Raw genomic sequence first — 23,914 nt, forward strand, 5'->3', positions numbered from 1 at the left:
ATCACTCTGTTACTCGTGTATCTGACAGCTCTTAGGAATGTAGGATCATGGTGGTCTGTATATTAACGAGTTTTGCACCCAAGCAGGTAACTTCTAAACCAGTTTGTTGCATAGACAATCTCAGCCAGCATTTCTAGTTCTGTCGTGAAATACTGTGTTTTACACCCAGTAATTTCGAGCTATCTGTGGCCACAATGTGCACATTTCCATCCTTGTCTTCCTGTTGTACACATCCCCCAATGCCTTGTGCACTTGCATCTATGAAGAGATGGAAAAGTGCCAAGAAGCCACAATGTGCCAAACAAATACTGTCATGAAATGCAATCTTAATCTTCTCGGACACATTTTCCTCCTCGTTTCCCCAGCTCCACTTCTTGCCCTTCTTCAACAGAGCATGTGGAAGACTCAACATCTGCAAGAAGTTGACAATATGCCCCCTGTAAAATGAAATCAGCTCCAAGAACTGTCTTCATTGTCGCACCTGGGATGGCCATTTCATTTTTTTGATTTCCACCAATTTGCACTTTTCTTGACAGATACCTTCTGATGAGATCTCGAACCCAAGATATACCAGGTTCACTTTGTCAGGCCTGAGCATCATGCCATATCTCTGAAGTACCACCAGCAGCTGCTTTATGTGGTACATGTTTCTTTAAATGTTGCAGATGCTACAATTATGTCGTTGATGTAGCCACCACAAAATTCCCTCATGTCTGGTGTGACTATACATTTCAGGGCCCTCAAAAATGCCAAACTTATGCCCTTAGGCCCGAATTGTACTTGGTTATACATATACTGTCCCCCTTAGAATAGGAAAGCAGTGTATTTTTGGCAGGATGGATGGAGCTCAACTTGACTGAAAACCGGCTTTAATGTCAAAGATTGACAGCTAAATTTTCCCCAAGAACTGGGGCAGTATGTCCTGGATAGGTTCCAGCCTTGTTCTGTCTACCTCAATGTGATCATTTAACACCCTTGCATCAAAGCAACAATGGTCCAGTCTGTCTTTCTTAAGCACTGTAGGAGTAATTTCACTACATAAAGGAAAACACTTGTGTGGAATTTATACTGTGAACGACCACCTTTATTGTACCGCACAAACACAATTGATACATACATTAACGTGGGAAACGAACACTCCTCGTGTCCTCCAAAGAACCCCACTCGTAAAGAGAATCTCTCAGTGTCTTGTCGACTATCGACTTGTCACTCCCACAGCACAATCGCGAGCAGATTAAAATATTCCGACGCAGCCCGTGATGTGACTTTGGCTGCCTCCATCACCTGTACCGCTTCCCTGGTAGCTTTTTGGTGCTTCCAGGCCACTGAGTATGCTTTCCTTGCGGGGGCCGGTTACATGTTACTCTAAACTTGTGGACCGCTCCCAGAAATCTTCCCGGCAGGAATAAAGAATGTATCCTTTAATTCCATGATTGAGTTTTCCACCTCTTGCCTCTGCTGCAGGTTCAACCCTGGATTAGCTTAAATACTCTTTCTAATTATTTCCATTGAATCAACTTCCGCATTATCTACACACACTCATGGCTGATCATCTGTTCAAAGGGTATCACCTACCATGTACCTTGTTTCTGAGTGGGATGTGATCAATTTATCTCGCCACTTCAATGCAACTCTGAAAACTGTCTTACTTTTGCATATTTTGCGACTTTGGAGGAAACAACATTGTCTTCTATTGCTGGTGAGTGGGCTTTAGTACTTCTGTGACATACTTCACAGTGCTCCTCTGCCACTCTGCAATTGCTTTCACATTCTACATTCCACATGTGTTTCTCTGTTACTGTGGGGGCTTCGCCTTCAATGATTTTCATTGTCTCAGAGCACTTGTCATCACGGCATTTGACTGTTGTCTCATCTGTATATCATTATGTTTCGTTTTGAGCATGTCATCTATACTCACATGGGGTCTTGGGGTATCATGGGAGTGTGCTCATTAATGGCCCTCTAAATCCCAATAGAACTTGTGGGAGGGTCTCTAACTCACGACCAATGGCATCATGTCCCATCAGATACTCTTTCATTGGCTGTGTACATGGGATCATCATCACAACTTTCAGACGGCAAACTGACTCCATCTGGAACCCATCTCCCTCTAATAAATCAGCTTTTAGCTCCTGTGGCCCATCTATGAAAATTTCCTCATCCTCCTTACATTTTACTAAATTAACTATGCCCTACAAGCCCTCTGCACCCTATGCGATCTGACCTTCAAACTAACTGACCACGGTTTTAGTGGTCCAATTCATGACTACCACTCTACTCGAGAGTATGTCACTACCAATAATAAAATCAAGTGACAACTGACAGATGACAATTCCATTAGCCTGGAAGCTACTCCTTCCGCCACTTAGCGATGCCAAAATCTGCTTCTCTACCTCCTTCCTTTTCGCCCAAAAAGTGGGAGTTAGTGAGATTCCTCTTATCTCAGCTAATTTACTACCACTTTCTACCAGCTTTGAGTAAAAAAGACATTGAAAATGCTGTCACTTCTGACCCAGAATCCAGACATGCTCTTGTCTTAATTCCTTCCACTGTTATTTCAATAAGGGGACACTGATTGTCCGCTTTTCCGGCAACTTTGGGTCATCACAGTACTGGTCAGTGTCGTCTTGCGCTTGTGATTGGCAGTACCACACATTGCATATGTGATGGCCCTTCTCTACCATGGCGTCCCCTGCAATATCTCATTTTCTCAGATCATTTATTTGTGTGATCTCACTCTCCTCTGCCTGAGGTGGGGTCAGATGTGGTGAACCTGCATTATTCTCACGGCCTCTCCAATAATGCGATGCTTGCATGCAGCTCACGTGGCATCTTTGGTTTGGCATTTTGTTCCTGGCTTGTTCTCCATGGTGTGGAGCATGACGTCTATCTCACTCTTGCCTATTCCGATCTTCTCTCCCTCGTCCATTGTTTCACCGATTCTGTCTGTCATTGCGGTGCACAAACCCTTGTGGCACCCTATTTTCTGTCCTAATTGCGTGTCCATTTGCTGTCCTTTGTTTCTCCTGCTCTTCGGTTTCGTCCAAGGATCTTAAAATATTGAGTAACTGTTCTCTTGACAGTGCCCCGATGAGTGAACCTTGTGTATGAGCAGGAAATGTGAGCACATCACGTTGCACACGTTGCACCATTCCTCATCTGACATTTTGTCATCCAAGTAACGCGCTAGAATGACAAAGTGAGCAGGATATGTTGCCATGGATTGGCGTGACTGTGGCTCATACTGTCTCCGATATATATACTCACTTTTGCACTCGCCTTTGTGGGCATGTTCCAGTACCTTGCCAGAAATTTAGTGCAGTAATCCTTGTAACTACTGTTCTCGCAAATTGTAACATCAAACCAGCCAGCCTCCTCCTGATGAGCATCTGCCATGCAGCAAGTAAAGCATTACATTCCGCCACTCCTTTTGCACGCAAATACACATCTAAATTCTTTAGGTATGTCTTTGGGTGAGTGCTGTGCATTCTTGGGCAGTGGCATGTCCACCTCATGCATTGGTAGTGTGGCCTGCAAATTCGTTGGGGGTGACCTTCATTACAGGGACATTACCTTGTCGCATTGCAGGCACTTCTTGTCCAAGGACTAACACTATTCTTTGTGTTTCCTTGGATGATTTACTTTCCTCATCTATGTGCACAGAGACATCAGTCATCTTTGCCTTCACCCACGTTTCTAAGCTGCGAACCTTCATTTCACACTCTTTTCCCCCTCGTCAATGCTATTGATGACCTCTGTCTGTAGATTTTCAGTTTAGATCTTCAGTTCATTCCTAACTTCAGCAGTCTGCCCATCATGCTTTTGATTGCAAAGTTTTAGCACAGTTTCCAGTCTTTCAAACCAGGTTTTATTCTCTTCCCTCATGGCTGTTCACTGTGAAGTGTAGTTTTCTAAGATCACAAGAGTTTGATCCAGTGGACTCTGATGGATACCCCACAGAAAAGCCTTGTGTTTCCTCACTCACCCCCAAAATTTACTCAACTGACTTGACTGTTTTCATATTTATCAGTCTCCCAGACCTCAGCTGCATAGAAAAACGAAACTAAAAACCAAAAGCACTCCACAGAACAAACAGACAAACAATGCGATGCTGCTGGCAATGCTGGTATTTGCTAACAGAACAATGAAATCATGGAACAGAATAATCACAACAACAAACTACACGTTCTAAAACTGCTTCATCAAATATGGGGGAATTTGTGGGAACTGAAACTAAATATAGTAGCTACCACTATATCTGCTTTGTATGCTCATTTGAAACACATCCACCACACAAAAATACACCATCCATCCTCCTGACATCACGTATGCTAATAAAAGAATAGAAAGTCTTCCTGAGTCGTTTCTCAAAAGTTATAATTTCTCAAAAGTTATAAGTTCTCTCACTAACAATAACGTGAGAATGAAGTCAAATTGAAGCCCCATTCTGGACGCCAAAAATGTGGTGAACTGATAATTCTTCTCTGCTGTTGGACTTCAAATGACGAGCAGATGGCTAATGGGATTGCCCCACATTGCGTGCCAAAGATATGGTGAACTGGGAATTCTTCTCTGCCGTCAGATTGTTAATATGATCAAAACATGAAAAACATGTATTTATTTCAATGTCGTTTACACAAACCAAAACCAAAACAAAATTACAAATCTCAATCTTGAACGGAGCGTCACTTGAGAACTGTGCCGCACGAGTTGGCTGCCCTCATCAGGAATTGCAGCTATGCAGCGAAGGTCACGTACAGTCTCCACATTGTCTGCCTGTTGTCAGTTGCATGGCTGAATGTTGGAAATGGATGGAAGACACCTCATGTCCTCTTGTTTCCACAATGTCTCAATGACTGTCCCTTTTTGCAGCTCATCCATCTCTTAGCTCAACTCCTCTTCAAAATTTTCTTCCTATTGTTGTTGTCATTGGCAGACTAAATTTTCAATGCAGCCCAGTGATAGTTCGCTGTTTCATGACCACGCCTCTCTGCACAGGGTGGAAATTTCCCATCTGGCGTGGGCTCTTGTGTGCCTCAGGAACTGGCATCTTTATCACAATTTCACATTCTTATGACATTTTTCTGCATTTCAGTGCAGTTGTGAGAGCAGCTACACAACACTTCTTTGCAACAGCTCTGTCTCTCTCTCTCTCTCTTTCTCTCTCTCTCTCTCTTGCTCTCTCTCTCTGCCTGAGACCTGGACAGACTCAAGTTTGGACTTCATCTCTCAGAGTCTGCTGGCATCCGTGATTTATAAGGAACATCCCTACTGTTGAGAAAAAATCTTATTAAGAACGCTGACTTCTTTTACACACCTTCCTGCACAAATTCTTCACACAATTGTCAACACATTCCTTCTTTCTAAGGCAGGTAAAATGACTGCCACCAGGTGAGAAGAAGTCACATGATTTTGTGCGTGCGTTCTTGACCTTCCTAAGGGCTGCAGGCATCCATCAGTTATTGCCATGTGTCTGAAATTGAGCGAGGTGAGGGTGTCCTCATGGCTTCCTGGCTTTCTCCTCCTCCTTGGCTGCTGTTATTGCAAGTTGTTGGAAGTGGTCGTGGCTGGAAGTATCAATAGCTTTTTTCCTTTTTTAAAAAAATCCTAAAACAAAAAAATATCCTAACAAAATTTTGAAAACTGGGAATGGAGAGCTAGAAACATAACATCAACAGCCAAGACAATGTGCTAGGACCATATCTGAATGTGGTGAATAGTGACAGTAAAACAATTTACACAGAACTATGCATAGAAAAGACACAAGGTGTACTGATGCTATATATATGTGGAATACAACTGCAGGTACATATACATTTTGTTCCTTCTTTCTACCAAATGTGCCTCTGCAGTCTTACAATATGTCAATACAGCACCTACTTTGCCTTTAGCAGCTATTTGCATTAACTACTTTTTTCATTGTTCCTTTGTTCTTGTCCTATCCACAGCTTCCTTTTTTCCTAATTGTTTCTCTTCATCTCAATGTCATATTGTTAATGTCTTCTGTAACGATCTTTCCATCTTCCCCCTTCCCCCCTCCCCTACTCATTACCACAAAACATTCTGAGACGCTGTGTGTGTCAATCATAAGTACTTATGGTACTTCTTTTTCTCCCTCTCCCCGTGTGTGTGTGTGTGTGTGTGTGTGTGTGTGTGTGTGTGTGTGTGTGTGTGTGCATGTGTGCACATGTTTTATAATTTGCTGTTTTTAATTACTTGTACCCAAAATGTGTTGTATTATAATATTATGCATCTTAAGTAAATTGATTTTCAGCCAATAACAGATGCCTTCATTTCAACAGCTACACCTTTCTTGTATCTGTATGATGACCCAGTTGCTGTATATCACACCTTCCGGGCTTTCTATATGCGCTATCTGTTTCGACTCCATGAGGTGTCATCTCATCAACAAGGAATACTTTGTCTGTGCTTGCTGTTTGAGAAGTTATTACAGCGTCATGAGTCACAGCTCTGGTTTCATTTCAAACACATTAAGATTCAGCCGTAAGTATTAATTTTGATTACTGAACTGTTCTGTTTGTATGTACAGTAAAAGCCTCCTATAACCCAGTTGTCAGAATACATGCTGTATCCCCGCATTACAGCATAAATGTAATATATTGAGAGTGATCTGTGAAATGACAGACTATGCATGGAAAGTTTGTAAAAGCATATAATTCATTGTTATACTGTGCTACATATTGTTCAATGTTTAAATTTAAAGAACATCAAAGATAAAACTGTTAAAGAACTTACCAAATATAGCAGTTAGGTAAACTTTACTCAAACAGCTACCAAACATAAACTGTACAGTAACTTCAAGTAAATCACTGTACTTCAGTATGGTATAAAAATACTTTACAAAATACGTAACTATGTACATTACTGTCTGCAGGCTATTGTAGGCTCATTTTTCCACTGCTGTAAAGAAGTCAATAAATGTTTTAGGTGGGTCATTTAAAGCATTTTCATTTGCATGTTTTTTAATGATCATCAAGTGCAAACACTGAATATGATTTTCTTCATTCAGTCTCTCCATCCACATAATCAATATGTTTGTAATTTTCACATGTGCTGGGCTCACCTTCGCCTTTATCATTTTGAGACTGCAGATATGTTACATGTGAGCATAGTAAAAATTTCACAACATGTATATTACAGGGTATTCATACTGCATTATATTAGACTTTACAGTATTTCTCTTATTTTCTTATCAAGTTGTTTTGACCTTGGCCCACAGCACTATAAAAAATGTTTATATATTTGCAGTAGCCTTCAGTCCAAAGAGTGACTTGATCCAGGTCCCCATGCTAGCCTGCCCTGTGCAAGCCTTTTCACCTCTGCATAGCATACTTTCATTTGGACTTGCTTACCATATTCATCCCTTCGTCTCCTTCAACAGTTCTTACTTCCATTACCAAATTGATAATTTCTTTCTGCTACAAGATATCTCCTATCAATTGATCCCTCCTTTTAGTCGAGCTCTGTCACAAATTCATAATAATATTAAAAGGATAATTGCTATTCACCATATAACCAAGTGGCAGATAGTCACAACAAAATGCCTGTTGTAAACTGACCTTTCAGCCAGGAAGACCTTCTTCTAAAGTAGGCAACACACACACACACACACACACACACACACACACACACACACATATAGGCGCACACCTGCACGAGCACACCTGTGCACAAACATATGACCACAGTCTCTGGCAGCTGGAGCCAGACTGCGAGCGGCAGCACATGATGGGAAAGGCAACCAGGTGGGGGTAAGGAGGAGGCTGGGTCAGAGACGGGGAAGAATACAGGTTAGGGGTGGGGGGAGGTAAGGTGCTGCTGTGCCAATGTGTAGGGACAAGGTGGAGAGTAGGGCAGCTGGGTGGAATCAAGAGTTTAGACAGAGGGCGAGGGTGAGAGGTAGGAAGGGGGGGGGGGGGAGGGAGGGAGGTAGCGGAAAAGGAGAGAAGTGAAAAGACTGAGTGCGCTGGTGGAATAGAGTACTGTGTAGTGCTGGAATGGGAACAGTGAAGGGGCTACTAGATGGGTAAGGTCAATGACTAACGAAGGTTAATGCCAGGATGGTTATAAAATATATAGCAGGGAGACTTCCCACCAGCACAATTCAGAATAACTGGTGTTGGTGGGAAAAATCCAGATGGCACAGGCTGTGAATCAGCCATTGAAATGAGAAATGTCATGCTGTGTGTCATGTTCAGCAATGGGTGGTCTAGTTGTTTCTTGACCATGGTTTGTCAGTAGTCATTTATGCAGACAGACAGCTTGTTGGTTGTCATGCCCATACAGAATGCAGCACAGTGGTTGCAGCTTAGTTTGTAAAGCACATGACTGGTTTCACAGGTAGCCTCTGATGGAATAGGTCATGTTTGTGACTGGACTGGAGAAGGTGGTGGTGGGAGGCTGTATGGGACAGGTCCTGCATCTATGTCAATTACAGCGATATGAGCCATGAGGCAAGGGGTTGGGAATAGGGGTTATGTAGGGATGGATGAGGATATTGTGTAGGTTTGGTGGGCGGTGGAACACCTCTGTGGGAGAGGTAGGAAGGATAGTGGGTAGGATATTTCTCATTTCAGAACTTGATGAGAGGTAGTCAAAACGCTGGCGGAGAATTTAATTCAGCTGCTTCAGGCCTGGGTGGAACTGAGTCACAACTTGAATGCTCCTCTGTGGCCAGATGGTGGGACTTTAAGAAGTGGTGGGTGACTGGAAAGATAAAGCTCAGGACATCTGTTTTTGTACAAGGCTGGGAGAGTAATTATGACGTGTAAAGGGTTCAGTGAGAGCGACTGCTCATCACTATATATCTGATGGCCATACGTTGCTAGGCTGTATGGAAGGGACTTCTTCTTGTGAAAAGGTTGGCGGGTGCCGAAGTGGAGATATTGCTGGTGGTTGGTAGATTTGATGTGGATTAAGGTACAGATGTAGCCATCTTTGAGTTGGAAGTTAACATTGAGAAAGGTGGCTTGTTGGATTGAGTAGGACAAGGTGGCACAAATGGGGGAGAAGGTATTGAGGTTCTGGAGGAATCTGGACAGGGTGTCCTCACCCTTTATCTAAATCACAAAGATGCCATTGATGAATATGAACCAGATGAGGGATTTTGGATTTCTGGGTGTTTAATAAGGATTCCTCTAGATGGCCCACGAATAGGTTGGCATTGGATCATGCCATGCAGGTGTGATAGCCTTACCCTGGATTTGTTTGTAGTTAATACCTGCAAAGGAGAAGTAATTTAGGGTGAGGATATATTTGGTCATGGCAACTAGGAAGTGGGTTCCAGAATGAGATTTTCACTCTGCAGCGGAGTGTGCGCTGATATGAAACTTCCTGGCAGATTAAAACTGTGTGCCCGACCGAGACTCGAACTCGGGACCTTTGCCTTTCGCAGGCAAGTGCTCGCGAAAGGCAAAGGTCCTGAGTTCGAGTCTCGGTCGGGCACACAGTTTTAATCTGCCAGGAAGTTTCAGGAAGTGGGTTGTTGGTTTGGAATCCTTCAGATGTTGGGAAAGATAGTGTTCAATAGTGGTAAGGCTATGGGCATTAGGGATGCTAGTGTAAAGGAAAGTGACATTGATAGTGACAAGTAGGGCACTGTGTGTTAAAAGGAACAGGAATTGTGGAGAATCAGTGGAGGAAATTGTTGGTATCTTTCATATACTAAACTTTTCTGTATTGACGCAGATGGAAGGAGCAAGGATCCATAGTGGTGGAAAAATCGAGTAAAAATATGTAAATAACATCCGAAAGAATTTGCAAAAATGCACCCAAATACATGGCAAAGCACGTAAAGAATTAAATAGATGAAACAAGGGAAAACAAGATGAAATATGAGGGAGCAAGCTGATAGTGAAAGGCAAAAACCAACTGAAATTAGTGTGAAACCACAGTGAGATCGAAGAAAAAATAATAAAATTTTGTAATGTGGGTTTCAGGTCTATGGATGGATAAGTGTGAAGAAGGGAGATGGCATATGTGACTAGATTAAGCAAAATTAATAGATGCAAACTGGGATGGAGTGGAGGGTGTGTAGGGGTTGGTAGGATGAGATGCAAGCTCATGTGCCACAGGAAAGGTATGGAAAATAATACGCAAAAATAAGCAAGAGTGACATAGGGAGAGTGATCAATTTAGAGGTATAGGATTAACAATATTGGCAAGAGTAATGTGGGATATGAGATGCTGCAGCAACTATCAGCATGGTCTTGTAGTCGACTGCTTTTGCAGCAGAGATGGTTGATCAACTATGGTCCGTAAGTAGAGGTGCAGTGCAGTTTGTAAGACAACAAGAGAAACACAGCTAAGAAGAGAAAGAAGGATGGACACTGAGTACAATAATGCATTAGAAAATAGCAACAAAGGAAAACAGCACGGGGTTAGGATGGAAGAAAATCCATCAGGCAAAATCAAACAATGGAATATCCTGGATGGTATGTGACAATATTATTGTCTGAGACTGCAGTCACATGTGTGAATTGCATTTGTGTGAGTGTAAGTGTGTGTGTGTGTGTGTGTGTGTGTGTGTGTGTGTGTGTGTGTGTGTGTGTGTGTTGTTGACAAAGGCCATTGGCCAAAAGCTTTAATTGTGAAAGTCTTTTTGTTGTACCTATCTGCAACTCAGCATCTCCGCTATATGGTGAGTAGCAACTTTCCCACATGACCACAGTCTGTGGCAGCTGGAGTCAGACTATGAGCAGTGTCACATGATGATGAGTGAGGCAACTGGGTGGGGGAAGGAGGAGGCTGGGGCAGGTAGAGGGAGAGATGCAGGGTAGGGGTGGGGTATGGTAAATGGCTGCTGTGGGGGCATGGAGGATGAGGTGGAGAGTAGGGCAGCTAGGTGCAATCGGGAGATCAGACAGGGAGAGGGGAGGGGGTGGTCGGTAGCAGAAAAGAAGAGAATTGAAAAGACTGGTTACATTGGTGGTATGGAGGGCTCTGTAGAGATGGGATGGGAACAGACAAGGGGCTAGATGGATAAAGGCAAAGTCTAGTGAAGGTTGAGGCCAGGAGGGTTGCGGGATCATAGAATCTATTGCAAGGAGAGTTTCCACCTGCACAATTCAGAAAAGCTGGTGTTGATGGGAAGGCAGATGGCACAGGCCATGAAACAGTCACTGAATGAAGAATGTAGTATTTGGTGGATAACTCATTTCTCCTTTCAGGGAACAATGAGAGGTAGTCAAAAGCCTGCTGGAGAATATAATTCAGTTGTTCCAATGTTGGATGGTGCTGAAGCATGAGGAGAATATTCCTCTGTGGGTGGATGGTGGGACTTTTGGAGATGATGCATGTATAGGTGACTGAAAGGATGAGGCACAGGAAATCTACTTTTCCAGTATTGGGAGGATACTTATGATCTGTAAAAGCCTCAGTTTGACCCTGGGTTTATTCTGAGAGGGACTGCTCATCTCTCCTTTCTCTGTTTTAAGTGAAACAGAGGATAGAATGATGAGTGATCTCTCTCAATATATACCAAGGGTTTAACAAACTGAACTGCACACTCTACTGACGAACCACAGTTTATCAACTATCACAGCCACACACGAGAGTAGCTACAAGGCCATGCTGATAGTTGATGCAACATCTCATGTCCCACATTACCTCCTCCAATATCATTAGTCCTATACCTCCAAATTGACCACTCTCCCTGCGTCACTCTCACGTATTTTTGTGTGCTATTCCCCATAACTGTCTTTTGGCACATGACCTTGTATCTCATCCTACCAACCACTCACCTCCCTTCACTCCTCCTCTCCATTCCAGTTTGCATCTACTAATTTCACATAATCTAGTCACATCTGTCATCTCCCTTCTTCTCACTTATCCACTCACAGACCTGTAATGACATTACATTTTTTTTTAATTTTTTTTATTTGATCTCATTGCGGTTTACATAATCTCATTGTGGTTTTAGCCTTTCACTATCAGCCTGTGCCCTCAGATTTCATATTGTCTCCACTTATTTCATCCTTTACGTGACTTTGTCATGTGTTTGAGTGTATTATTGCAAATTCTTTCAGATATAATTCTTTGTCATTTATGTAGTTTTACTCATTTTTTTCCACCACCAAGGATCATTGCTCCTTCCATCTGCATCAACACAGAAAAGTTTCCTTATCCGTAGCCAGAACTCAGTCCCACACATCTTTCTTGTGTTGTTGCTTAGCTCAAGGAATCACCTCGTATGGTTTTACCATCAAATTATCCATCTCTGGCTGCCACCCTTCCTTCCACAATAACCTCCATCTGATCAGATTCCCCCAGTCCTTTGCTCTCACCAACACAGTGCTGCTAAACCATGTCAATCAGGCCCAAACCCCCATGCAATACCTTCTCTCCATCTGTAAAATTCTCCTGCTATGCAGTCTCAAATTCCTGGATCCCATATTGCACACTAAAACTCTTTCCTTCCAGAAACTAGATCAACATGCACAATGCCACCTCAAAAATCCCTCCACCCTGCTTCGTTCCTACTCCTGTCTTGGACTACCACTGTTCATCTCTGTGATGTGGATCAAGGGTGAGGACAACGTATTCAGATTTCTTCAGAACCTCAGTATCTTCTCCCCGATTTTCTCTACCTGGTCCTACTCTACAAAACAAGCCATCTTCCTTGATGTTAACTTCTGTTTCAAAGATGGCTAAAGTAGTATCTGTGTCGATATCGAACCTACCAACCACCAGCAATACCTCCACTTCGACACCTGCCACCATTTCCATATCAAGAAGTCCCTTCATATGGCCTAGCAACCTATGGCCATCACATATATAGTAATGAGCAGTCTCTCTCACTGAGCCCTCTACAGATTGTAATTACCCTTCCAGCCTTGTACAAAAACAGATGTCCTGTGCCTTATCTTTTCAGTCACCCACCTCCTCCCAAAGTCTCACCATCCAGCCACAGAAGAGCATTCTCCTTGTGACTCAGTACCAGCTGAATTAAATTCTCTGCCAGGGTTTTGACTACCTCTCATCGTGTCCTGAAATGAGAAATATCCTACCCACTATCCTGCCCACCCCACCCACAGAGGTGTTCCGCTGCCTACCAAGCCTCCACAATATCCTCATCCGTCCCTACCTAACCCCTGTTCCTAACCCCTTGCCACGTGGCTCATATCGTTGTAATTAACATAGATGCAAGACCTGTCCCATACATCCTCCCACCACTATCTACTCCAGTCCAGTCACAAACATGACCTATTCCATCAGAGGCATGGCTACCTGTGAAACCAGTTATGTAATCTACAAACTAAGCTGCAACCACTGTGCTGCATTCTAAGTGTTCATGACAACCAACAAGCTGTCTTTCCACATGAATAGCTGCTGACAAACTGTGGTCAAGAAACAACTGGATGATCCTGTTGCTCAACATGCTGCCCAATTTGACTTTCTTCATTTCAATGACTGCTTTACAGCCTGTGCCACCTGGAACCTTCCCACCAACACCAGCTTTCCCTGCAATATCTCCTTCATTCACATGGCTCTCCTTGGCTCAACTTTTGTTAGTCATTTTCCGTACCCATCTAGCCCCTAGCCCATTCCCATTCCGTCTTTTCTGCTACCATTCCCCTCCCCTTTCTCCCCTGCCCACTGTGTAACCTCCCAATTGCACCTATCTGGCCTACTCTCCACCTCATCATTGCATGCTCCCACAGCAGCACTTTACCATCCCCCACTCCTACCCTGCATCCCTTCCCTCACTGCCCCAGCCTCCTCCTTATTCCCTCCCAGTTGCCTCTCACATCAGACACTGCTGCTTGCACTCTGGCTCCATCTGCCAGAGACTGTGGTCATGGGTCTGTGAGTTGAGTTTGCATAATTGTTTGTATGTGTGTGTGTGTACACATGTGTGTGTTTTGTCTATTTTTGACAATAGCTTTGTTGGCCAAAAGCCCACATTCTGACAGTCTTTTTTGTGCCTATGTGCAACTCAGCGTTTCTGGTATATAGTAATTAGCAACTATCTTTTTCATAATATTGTTAAAATTCCATCCTGGATTTTCCAGTCACGTACTCCTTTTTTCCCCAGTTTGATTCAGTACCTCCTCATTTGTTATTCAACCTACCCATCTAATATTCAACATTCTTCTGTATCTCCATATTTCGATAATGTCTATTCTCTTCTTGTCTGATCTGCTTATCTGCACTTTCCACTTCCAGGCTACACACCACCCAAATATCTTCAGAAAAACTGTGTAACACTTACTTTTATATAAGGTATTAACAACTTCCTCTTTTTCAGGAAAGGTTTTCTTGATATAGACCGTCTGTATTTTGTACCCTCTCAGCTTCTTCTATATATCAGTTATTTTGCTGCCCAAATAGTAAAACTCATCTACTACTTTATGTGTCTTGTGACCTAATTCAATTGTTCCAGCAGTGCCTGATTTCATTTGATTACATTCCATTGCACTTGTTTTACTTTTGTTAATATACAACTTGTAACATCTTTTCAATACACTACCTATTCTGTTCAGCTACTTGTCCAAATTTCCTGACATATTTGTGAGAATTACTATGTCACTGGCAAACCTCAAAATTTTTATTTATTATCCTTGAACTCTAATTCTAATTTCAAATTTTTGTTTGGTTTCTGATACTGCTTGCTCAGTGTACAGAGTGAATAAGATCAGGATAAGCTAAAACCCTGGCTTATCCCTTCTTAAATACAGCTTCCCTTCCATGTTGTTCACCTCTTATAACTGCACTATGGTTTCTGTGCAAACTCTAAATAACCTTCCACTCCATGTATTTTATCTCTTCTACTTTCAAAATTTCAAATAGCATATTCCAGACAATATTGTCAAAAGCTTTATGTAAATTTACAAATGTGATAAATGTAAGTTTTCCTTTCTACAACCTATATTCCAGGATAAGTCATAGGCTCAGTATTGACTCATGTTTCTATGTTTCACCAGGAACCCAAAATGATCTTCCCCTACATCAGCTGCTAAAAATTTTTCCATTCTTCTTCAAATAATTTATGTCACTATTTTGCAGTCATAACATACTCTTATTAAATTGATGGTTCAGTAGAATTCATTTCTGTCAGCACCTGCATACTTTGAAACTGGAATTATTCATTCTTGCTTATGTCTGATGGTATTTTGCCTGTCTAATATACAAGGTGGACATAGTAACACTGACCCAGAAAATATTTACAATAACATTTGTTGATATTCGAACTTTTTTGGATAGTTAGGGTTTTGCTACAGAGCCTGTTTCATGCCATTTTACCAGTGCATTTTGCATTACAGCCTTTGCAGGAGGTTTTGCCAAATAACTTCCAGTTTTAAACAGTTTCAAACAGTTTACAAACATCTTCCATGAATTGTGTTTTGCATTACACTTCCAAAAAAATGCACTGTTTTATCATGAGCACCATTTTATGTTGTATTGAACTGGTCATTAAACGTGTCTGCTTCTCTCACTCTCTTGAGTTTAACGACCAGGGCCAGTTTAAGGCCCAAACCACTCAAGCCAACTTGGAGCACCAATCCAAGAGAGGCACCAGAGGTGCAATAACTGTAAGATTTCTGTACAGGATGTAACAGAATTAGTAGCAGCTTCTTGGGGCCCCAAACAGAGAGGTATGCCCTAGTGCAGGATTGTGGATGAAAATTAATAGCAAAAACAGACACAGGTGAAAGTGTACAATGGAAAAGAGGGAAGAGATGGGTTGTGAAATGATAGTTCACTTTTGTGGAAAAGTGTTCTCGAACCGGTATTGGAAATGGCAAGTAGTGGTCACAGGAGTGTATATTTGGGTGATAGTGTGGTTGTATGTGTGAATGTGTGTACTATCATCAGAAAAAAGAGCTGATGCTTGAAAGCAAGTGTGAATGCTGTGCTCCACAGATCGATTCACTGTAGGTGACTGGTTGCCTTTCCCTTGTTTTATGTATTGCTCCATTCAGGAATTTCGAATACTGCTAAATTTTAGTCTGCAGGTCATAACTGGTAAACTATGGTCAGAGTCCAAATCTGTCCTGGAATATGGCTTGAAGCTTCAAATATGGTCTTAAAAATCTGTCTTCCCATTATATAATCAGCCTGAAACCTTCATCTGTCCCAGATCTCTTACACCTGATTGACTTTTTTTCGTTATTCTTAAACAAAGTGTTAGTGATGATTAAATTATGTCCTGTGCAGAATTCTTCCAAGCAGCTTCCTCTTTTATTCCTTTCCCCTTATCAATATTCTCCAACTGCTTTTCCTTATCTTCCTTTTCTTACCACTGTATTCCAATGTCTTATGTCGCCTAAATTTTCGTCTCCCTTCACTCTCACAATAATTTGCTTCATCTCATCATATATTCTTTCAATCTCTTCATAACCTGCTGAGAAAGTCGAAGTACACTCCTGGAAATTGAAATAAGAACACCGTGAATTCATTGTCCCAGGAAGGGGAAACTTTATTGACACATTCCTGGGGTCAGATACATCACATGATCACACTGACAGAACCACAGGCACATAGACACAGGCAACAGAGCATGCACAATGTCGGCACTAGTACAGTGTATATCCACCTTTCACAGCAATGCAGGCTGCTATTCTCCCATGGAGACGATCGTAGAGATGCTGGATGTAGTCCTGTGGAACGGCTTGCCATGCCATTTCCACCTGGCACCTCAGTTGGACCAGCGTTCGTGCTGGACGTGCAGACCGCGTGAGACGACGCTTCATCCAGTCCCAAACATGCTCAATGGGGGACAGATCCGGAGATCTTGCTGGCCAGGGTAGTTGACTTACACCTTCTAGAGCACGTTGGGTGGCACGGGATACATGCGGACGTGCATTGTCCTGTTGGAACAGCAAGTTCCCTTGCCGGTCTAGGAATGGTAGAACGATGGGTTCGATGACGGTTTGGATGTACCGTGCACTATTCAGTGTCCCCTTGATGATCACCAGTGGTGTACGGCCAGTGTAGGAGATCGCTCCCCACACCATGATGCCGGGTGTTGGCCCTGTGTGCCTCGGTCGTATGCAGTCCTGATTGTGGCGCTCACCTACACGGCGCCAAACACGCATAGGACCATCATTGGCACCAAGGCCGAAGCGACTCTCATCGCTGAAGACGACACGTCTCCATTCGTCCCTCCATTCACGCCTGTCGCGACACCACTGGAGGCGGGCTGCACGATGTTGGGGCGTGAGCGGAAGACGGCCTAACGGTGTGCGGGACCGTAGCCCAGCTTCATGGAGACGGTTGCGAATGGTCCTCGCCGATACCCCAGGAGCAACAGTGTCCCTAATTTGCTGGGAAGTGGCGGTGCGGTCCCCTACGGCACTGCGTAGGATCCTACAGTCTTGGCGTGCATCCGTGCGTCGCTGCGGTCCGGTCCCAGGTCGACGGGCACGTGCACCTTCCGCCGACCACTGGCGACAACATCGATGTACTGTGGAGACCTCATGCCCCACGTGTTGAGCAATTCAGCGGTACGTCCACCCGGCCTCCCGCATGCCCACTATACGCCCTCGCTCAAAGTCCGTCAACTGCACATACGGTTCACGTCCACGCTGTCGCGGCATGCTACCAGTGTTAAAGACTGCGATGGAGCTCCGTATGCCACGGCAAACTGGCTGACACTGACGGCGGCGGTGCACAAATGCTGCGCAGCTAGCGCCATTCGACGGCCAACACCGCGGTTCCTGGTGTGTCCGCTGTGCCGTGCGTGTGATCGTTGCTTGTACAGCCCTCTCGCAGTGTCCGGAGCAAGTATGGTGGGTCTGACACACCGGTGTCAATGTGTTCTTTTTTCCATTTCCAGGAGTGTATAAACCCATACTACTGTGATGGGTGTTGGCTTCGAGTCTATCTCGGCTACAATAATATGTCCACTATGATGTTTGTAATAGCTTACCTTATTCCTACTTTCTTATTCATTTCTAGCTTAGTGCCTGCTGCTTCACTTGTGTACACTGTACGGCCTGTAGAGGTTTTTTGTTTTGTTTTAGGTTAATCAAATTTTTATGTTGCTTGTGAATTGCAACACCTTACAGGAGTTTCATGCTAATTAAGGCCATATAAGCATGGTCTTCTCCGAATGTACCTCTGACCAAAAACGAATTCTGGTAGTTGGAATCCAAAGTTTTTGTTAATCATGCCTTTTGCATTCTTGTGGAAATATTTCCATAGAAACTTCCATGCCCCAACAAATATTTCTTTATATCTAACTGAGAAGTGAAATACCAATTTTCATAAGTTTAGTTTTAAACACTTTTATAATAACGAAATATTTTCTTAAAAATTTTCATCCCCTATTGTTCTCCCTTAGCAGTCTATTTCCAAAGACACTAAAACATTTTTTTAAATTTCTAACCAATAAGTGAAATATCAATTATCATAAAGATAGCCTTAAAAAACCCTTTATTACTTTCAAAAAATTTCACTCATAATTTCACCTCCTTAGAGGCTGAATTTCCAAAAATACTCAAACATGTATTTTTTTATTTTCTGACTGAGAAACCAAATACCAGTTTTGTAGTTCTAGCTTCAAGATTCCCTTAATAGTGACATACTTTCAAAAAGCCTTTAATCCCCTATGTCACCCCCTTAGGAGTGGAATTTTGGCCAATTCTTTCTTAAACGATGTCTACAGTATAAGGTCTACATCCTCTCCAAACTTCAGGTTTCTATCCTTAGCAGTTTGGGCTGCATGAGGATGAATTAGTGAATCAGTGTACATGACCCTGTTTCACACACTTAGGGGTTTAATTTCCAAAAACAGCGAAACATATATTTTTGCATCTCTAACCAAAAAGCCAACACCAATTTTCAAAGATTTAGCTTTAAAAAAACGTTTTTTGAATGAAATATTTCCATAAACTGTTTCACCCACTTAGGGGTCGAATTTGTATCTTTTATTTCTAGCGGAGAACCCCAAAGCAAATATCATACATGTAACTTCTAAAATATGTGAAACATTTCCATAAAAACTTTCATCCCCTTAGGGTTCTGATTTCAAAAAATCTCCTCTTAAACAACATTTACACTCTAATATCCACAACTTTTCCAAATTTCAAGCTTATATCCTTAGCAGTTTGGGCTGGGCAATGATGAGTCAGTCACTCAGTCAGGACATTGCCTTTTATTACAGAAATTAAACCTACTCTTGCATTACCCCTGTCTGATTTTATGTTGATAACCCTGTACTGACCTGGCCTGAAATTGTGTTCTTGTTGCCACTGCACTTCAGTGTCAGCTTGATGATCCTCTACCTTTCTTTTTCCTGTTTTTTTTTTTTTAATTTCTACCATTCTTTTTATTATACATTTTTGACACTAATGTATATCTTATGACCACACTGTGATTAGTAATTAATCAAAGCTAGTTTCTTATCTGATGTTATTGGCAATATGCTGTGAAGTACTGACCTGTATCATTTGGAAAGACGTTCTCTGTGAAAGTCATTAATTTTTCTTCTAAAAATTTTGAATTGCTTTCTAAAGTACAGTATATGTTATTGAGATATTAATCTTTATGTTAACTATATTTACCTATGCCTTAATACATCATCTATACACAGAGCTCGTGTTGTCTTCAAGTGGTTAATGCGTGGATTCTCAGGCTACCTACCTCCAGAACAGCTTCTGTACCTGTGGGATCTGGTACTTGCTTATGATTCTCTTGAAGTTCTGCCATTACTGGCTGTTGCTATTTTAAGTTTTCGAAAGGATAATCTGTTACAAGTTGAAACCCTGGCTAATGTAGAGGTAAGACTCTTATTTGACTCTTCAGGTATATTTTAAGCTAATACAATTTTGTTTCATTACAGCTGAGAAGCTTTATAGCATGTACTTTCATGACTACACTTTTACAGTGTACAAATGGGCATATATTATGCACTGTTTTTGTATGAAGCATATACCAAAATCACAATTTTCAGAAAATTGTATCTCTCATTGTTTGTATGATGTAAACACGAGGTTAGTAAAGCATCTAAATATACTCACTCTTACATTTCTATGAGTCGAAGATCAACTGATCTTAGATTTTTATTAATAGATCTACATATTTAAAGTTATAATCTTAACATCAAGTTATACTTACTCACCCTGGTCCCTTAACTATTAATCAAGAAATGCAGGAAAATTAGTTAAACATTAATTTTAATTTTAAATAAATTGTACTTTTTATGTCTTCTATTCTTGCTACATTTTGTATTGGGATATAATATTACATGTATCATGAGAGGTATCAGGATAAAATTCTGTTAACAGCTACTGGTTTTGTGCATAACGATACAAATACATAGTTTTTAGTTCTTCAGTGAACTTCCTTGTCATACAGTACTGGCAGCAGTGGTTGTAACAGCAGGCACAATAGATGTGTGCCATGGTCTTGACTCCAGGAACCCAGGAAAACTCCAGCTTAACCATTTTTGTTAGAGATGGAGTTCCTTTTAAATTATTGTGATGTGTTAGTTAAAAAGTTTGCAAAACAGAAAGATAGAAACATTTTAAGCATTAGCTATATATTTAACATTTTAATACAAATTTATGATGTTTGTTCTACTTTGTGTTAGCTTCTGTTAAGCTAACCCATAAGTATAGTTTACATGAGGAAGAAATGAGACTGTTGGAAGGTTAAGTAAAAGCAAAATGTAGTTACCCATGTTTTTGTGCTTCTTTCAACAATATTCTTTTCCCATCTAGAAGAGACTCTGAACTTTTTTCTGCCAATTTGTGACTAGTTCCAACAAGGTTGCATTTCCATATGCACTATTTTACTGTATCTCAAAACTCTGCTGAGACTGCCCACTAAAATGTGTGCATTAAAAACTAATGCAAAATAATCAGGAACATCTTACAATCCACAACCCACCGTACAGTGAGTGTACCATTGTCGCTTCCTCCCTTAATGTTCCTGTCTCTAATCGAGCATGAGATCCTCTAGAAGATCTCGTACATTTCTGATTTTACCTTTCTCGTCTTTTTGCAAGATGTATGTATGAGGAATCAATATGTTGGTTGACTCTTCTGGGAACAAGAGCTCTCAGAATTTTAGCACTGAATCACACCAACCTTCACAATACCTCACTTCTAGCATCTGCCAATGGATTATATTAGCATCTTCTTTATGCTTCGGTACTAATTAAGCAAACAAGTGGAATTAAATCAGCATTTTCTTGATGCTTCCATTACATATTAAACATGTTTCTTTTCTATAGGTCTTCTTTATTTCCATTGTTGGTATTACCTGGCAAGAATCCCAAACTAAACATGAGTAGTCAAGTATGTGTCAGACTATCATTTTTAAGCTACATTTTCTGTCAATTATTCTAATGACTCTCTGTATCTTATCTACCTTTCCTACAGTTATTTTTGTGTAGTCATTCCATTTTAAAACCTTGTATATATAAATCCATGCATTTAATAGATGCGACTTTTTTCAGTAAATATTCAGCAATTGTATAATCTAACAATAATGGGACTTTCCACTTATTTTTGGCATAATATGTTACATTTGTTTATGTTGAGAGCCAACACTCAGTCATCCCACCAAGCATAAATCCTCTACTAGCCTTCCAACATTTTGTAGCATTTTCTAACCATGTGATTTCTCAGAATACAACAGTACTTTCTGCAAACAATATCTTGGAGCTTTTGATGTTATTCACATGTACAAATATTGTGAACAGTAGAGACTTAACACGCTTTTGAGATATGCCTGAATCTACTTTTATATGTTAAGATCCATTAAGAACAACGTTTTATGTTATATTCACAAAGAATTTTTGAATTCAGTCACAAAGCTGGTCTGATATTCCATACACTTATATTTTGTTCATTAGATGGCAGCACAAAACTGTATCTAACTTATTATGAAAGTTAAGGACCATGACATCAATCTGGGTGTCAATATTTGCTGCTTGCTGGGTATCAAGGACAAACAGAATGATTTTAGTTTCACAGCATCATTGTTTGCAGAATCCATGTTTATACTTACAGAAGAGGTAGTTGGTCTCAAGGAAATTTTAATACATAGGCATAAAACAGAATTCTAAAATGGATTGATTTAAGCAATATAAGCCTATAATTTTGTGCACCTGTTTGATGACAATTCATGAAACTGGGGATCACCTGTAATTTTTTAATCATTTGGAACACTTCATTTCTCCAGCAACCTATGATAGACTGCTGCTAAAAGAGGAGTAAGTCCCTTCTCATACTCCATATATAATCATATAGGTATCCCATCCGATTTTGCCACCTTTCCTCAGTTGAGCAGTTTTAGTTGATGTTCTGTCACATTGTCACTTATCTCAATATGAATTTAGAGGTTCATGGGATGACTGAAAGGAGGAACCATAGTACAAACTTCTTAGAATGTTTTGTCAAATCAAGTTTTACTTCCAAATTTGTTTAGTGCTTCATGCATTGCTCTCCTTGCACTCATTTTTGTTTTGTTTTATTTTTGTTAATGAACTAGTCTTTAACTGTTTTTAAAAATGTGGTCAAGTTTTCTTTACTTTTGAACAACTTTGCAATGTGACATTTAAACCACAATTGGTCTTTGCTATCCTTGTAAGTCTGACTGATAGATATATTCTGTCTAAAGCATATGAATAGTGAATAGTGTAGTGTTTATTTATTTATTGTTCCATGTGATCTGATGGTACGCAGTGTGTTGCAGATGTCGGAAAATATCATTTAACATTGTTAACATATATTAACGTAGGCCTATAGTATCCTAATGTATTATATTGCTCAATGTTTTCAGTTTAACACAAACAGCAAGATTACTGTTATAAGTATTCATTTACAGAGTAAAAACAGTGACACAACAAATATGACTTCACAGCTTTGCTAAATTTTATGTTGTCTTCGATGGACTTAGTACTAGTGGGAAGATTGTAGAACAGTTGGAGGCCCATGTGGAAAACTCCCTTTTTACACAGTTGAGTGTTTGTACGTATAACATGCAGGTTTGCGTTTTTCCTGGTCTTGTGTTCATGTATTTCATTATTTTTTATGACTCTGGGGACAGTTGGCACTATGTGTTTTCTGAAAAATTTTAGAGTCTCAAGTATGTAGAGGCAAGGCAGTGTAAGGATTTCCAACTTTCTGAAGATGGGTTTGCAGGAGTCTCTGGGTTTGCTCCCAGTAATAATCCTCATTGCTCTCTTCTGGATTATGAATGTGCTCAAAGCAGTTGGAGAATTTCCCCAGAATATTACACCATATTTTAGGTGGGCTTGTATGTAAGCGTAGTATGCACTGGTTAATGTTTTCAGGCTAGCACATGTTTTCAGTACACTCAATGCATAACAGCCAGTACAAATCCTGGCATTTACCTTTCCTGTATGTGTATTCCATTTCAGGTTATCTTGAACCCACAGACCTAGGAATTCGAAAACAGTGTTGGTATCTATTGACTGGTTATTTATAGTGACAAATGACTGAGAGGAATTTGCATTTTGTGTTGTGTGAAAGTTCATGGAAGCTGTCTTTTTGGTGTTGATAGTTAATCTGATGATTTTTGCCCAGTTGCTGAGTTGATCAGTAGCCAAGTTCACAGCTTTTTGCGCAGCCTCTGTATTTTCCCCTTTGAGGAGTACAGTTGTGTCATCAGCAAATATTATTGTTTTGTGTGCATCAACATTCAGGCTCAAGTCATTAATATACAGGAGGAAAAGTAGGGGTCCCAATACTGAGACCTGTGGAACACCTTGCTTGACAGTTTTATTACTTGATAGTATTTCGGTTATTGAGTTGTTTTGTCTATTAGTATATTTCGTGCTGACTCTCTGCATCTGCTTGGTTAGGAATGTAGCAATCCAGTTGTTTGCAATTCCTCTGATACCGTAGTGTTCTAATTTTTCCAGTAATATTTTGTGTTTCAACAGTGTGAAAAGCCTTTGACAGATCCATAAATATGC

The 23,914-nt window shown here is 41.0% G+C and overlaps 1 protein-coding gene across 1 annotated transcript in view; it reads left to right on the forward strand.

Moving 5' to 3' along the window:
• Positions 1–23,914, forward strand: part of LOC124625756 (TBC1 domain family member 19) — a 179,099-nt gene that overhangs the window by 148,079 nt on the left and 7,106 nt on the right. Inside the window, exons 11-12 of the mRNA XM_047149199.1 lie at positions 6,303–6,504; positions 19,559–19,745. Of these exons, the coding sequence (XP_047005155.1) occupies positions 6,303–6,504; positions 19,559–19,745 (389 nt within the window). The remainder of the gene's footprint in view (positions 1–6,302; positions 6,505–19,558; positions 19,746–23,914) is intronic.

Source organism: Schistocerca americana, chromosome 1, assembly GCF_021461395.2.
Source record: "Schistocerca americana isolate TAMUIC-IGC-003095 chromosome 1, iqSchAmer2.1, whole genome shotgun sequence".
NCBI lineage: Eukaryota > Metazoa > Arthropoda > Insecta > Orthoptera > Acrididae > Schistocerca > Schistocerca americana.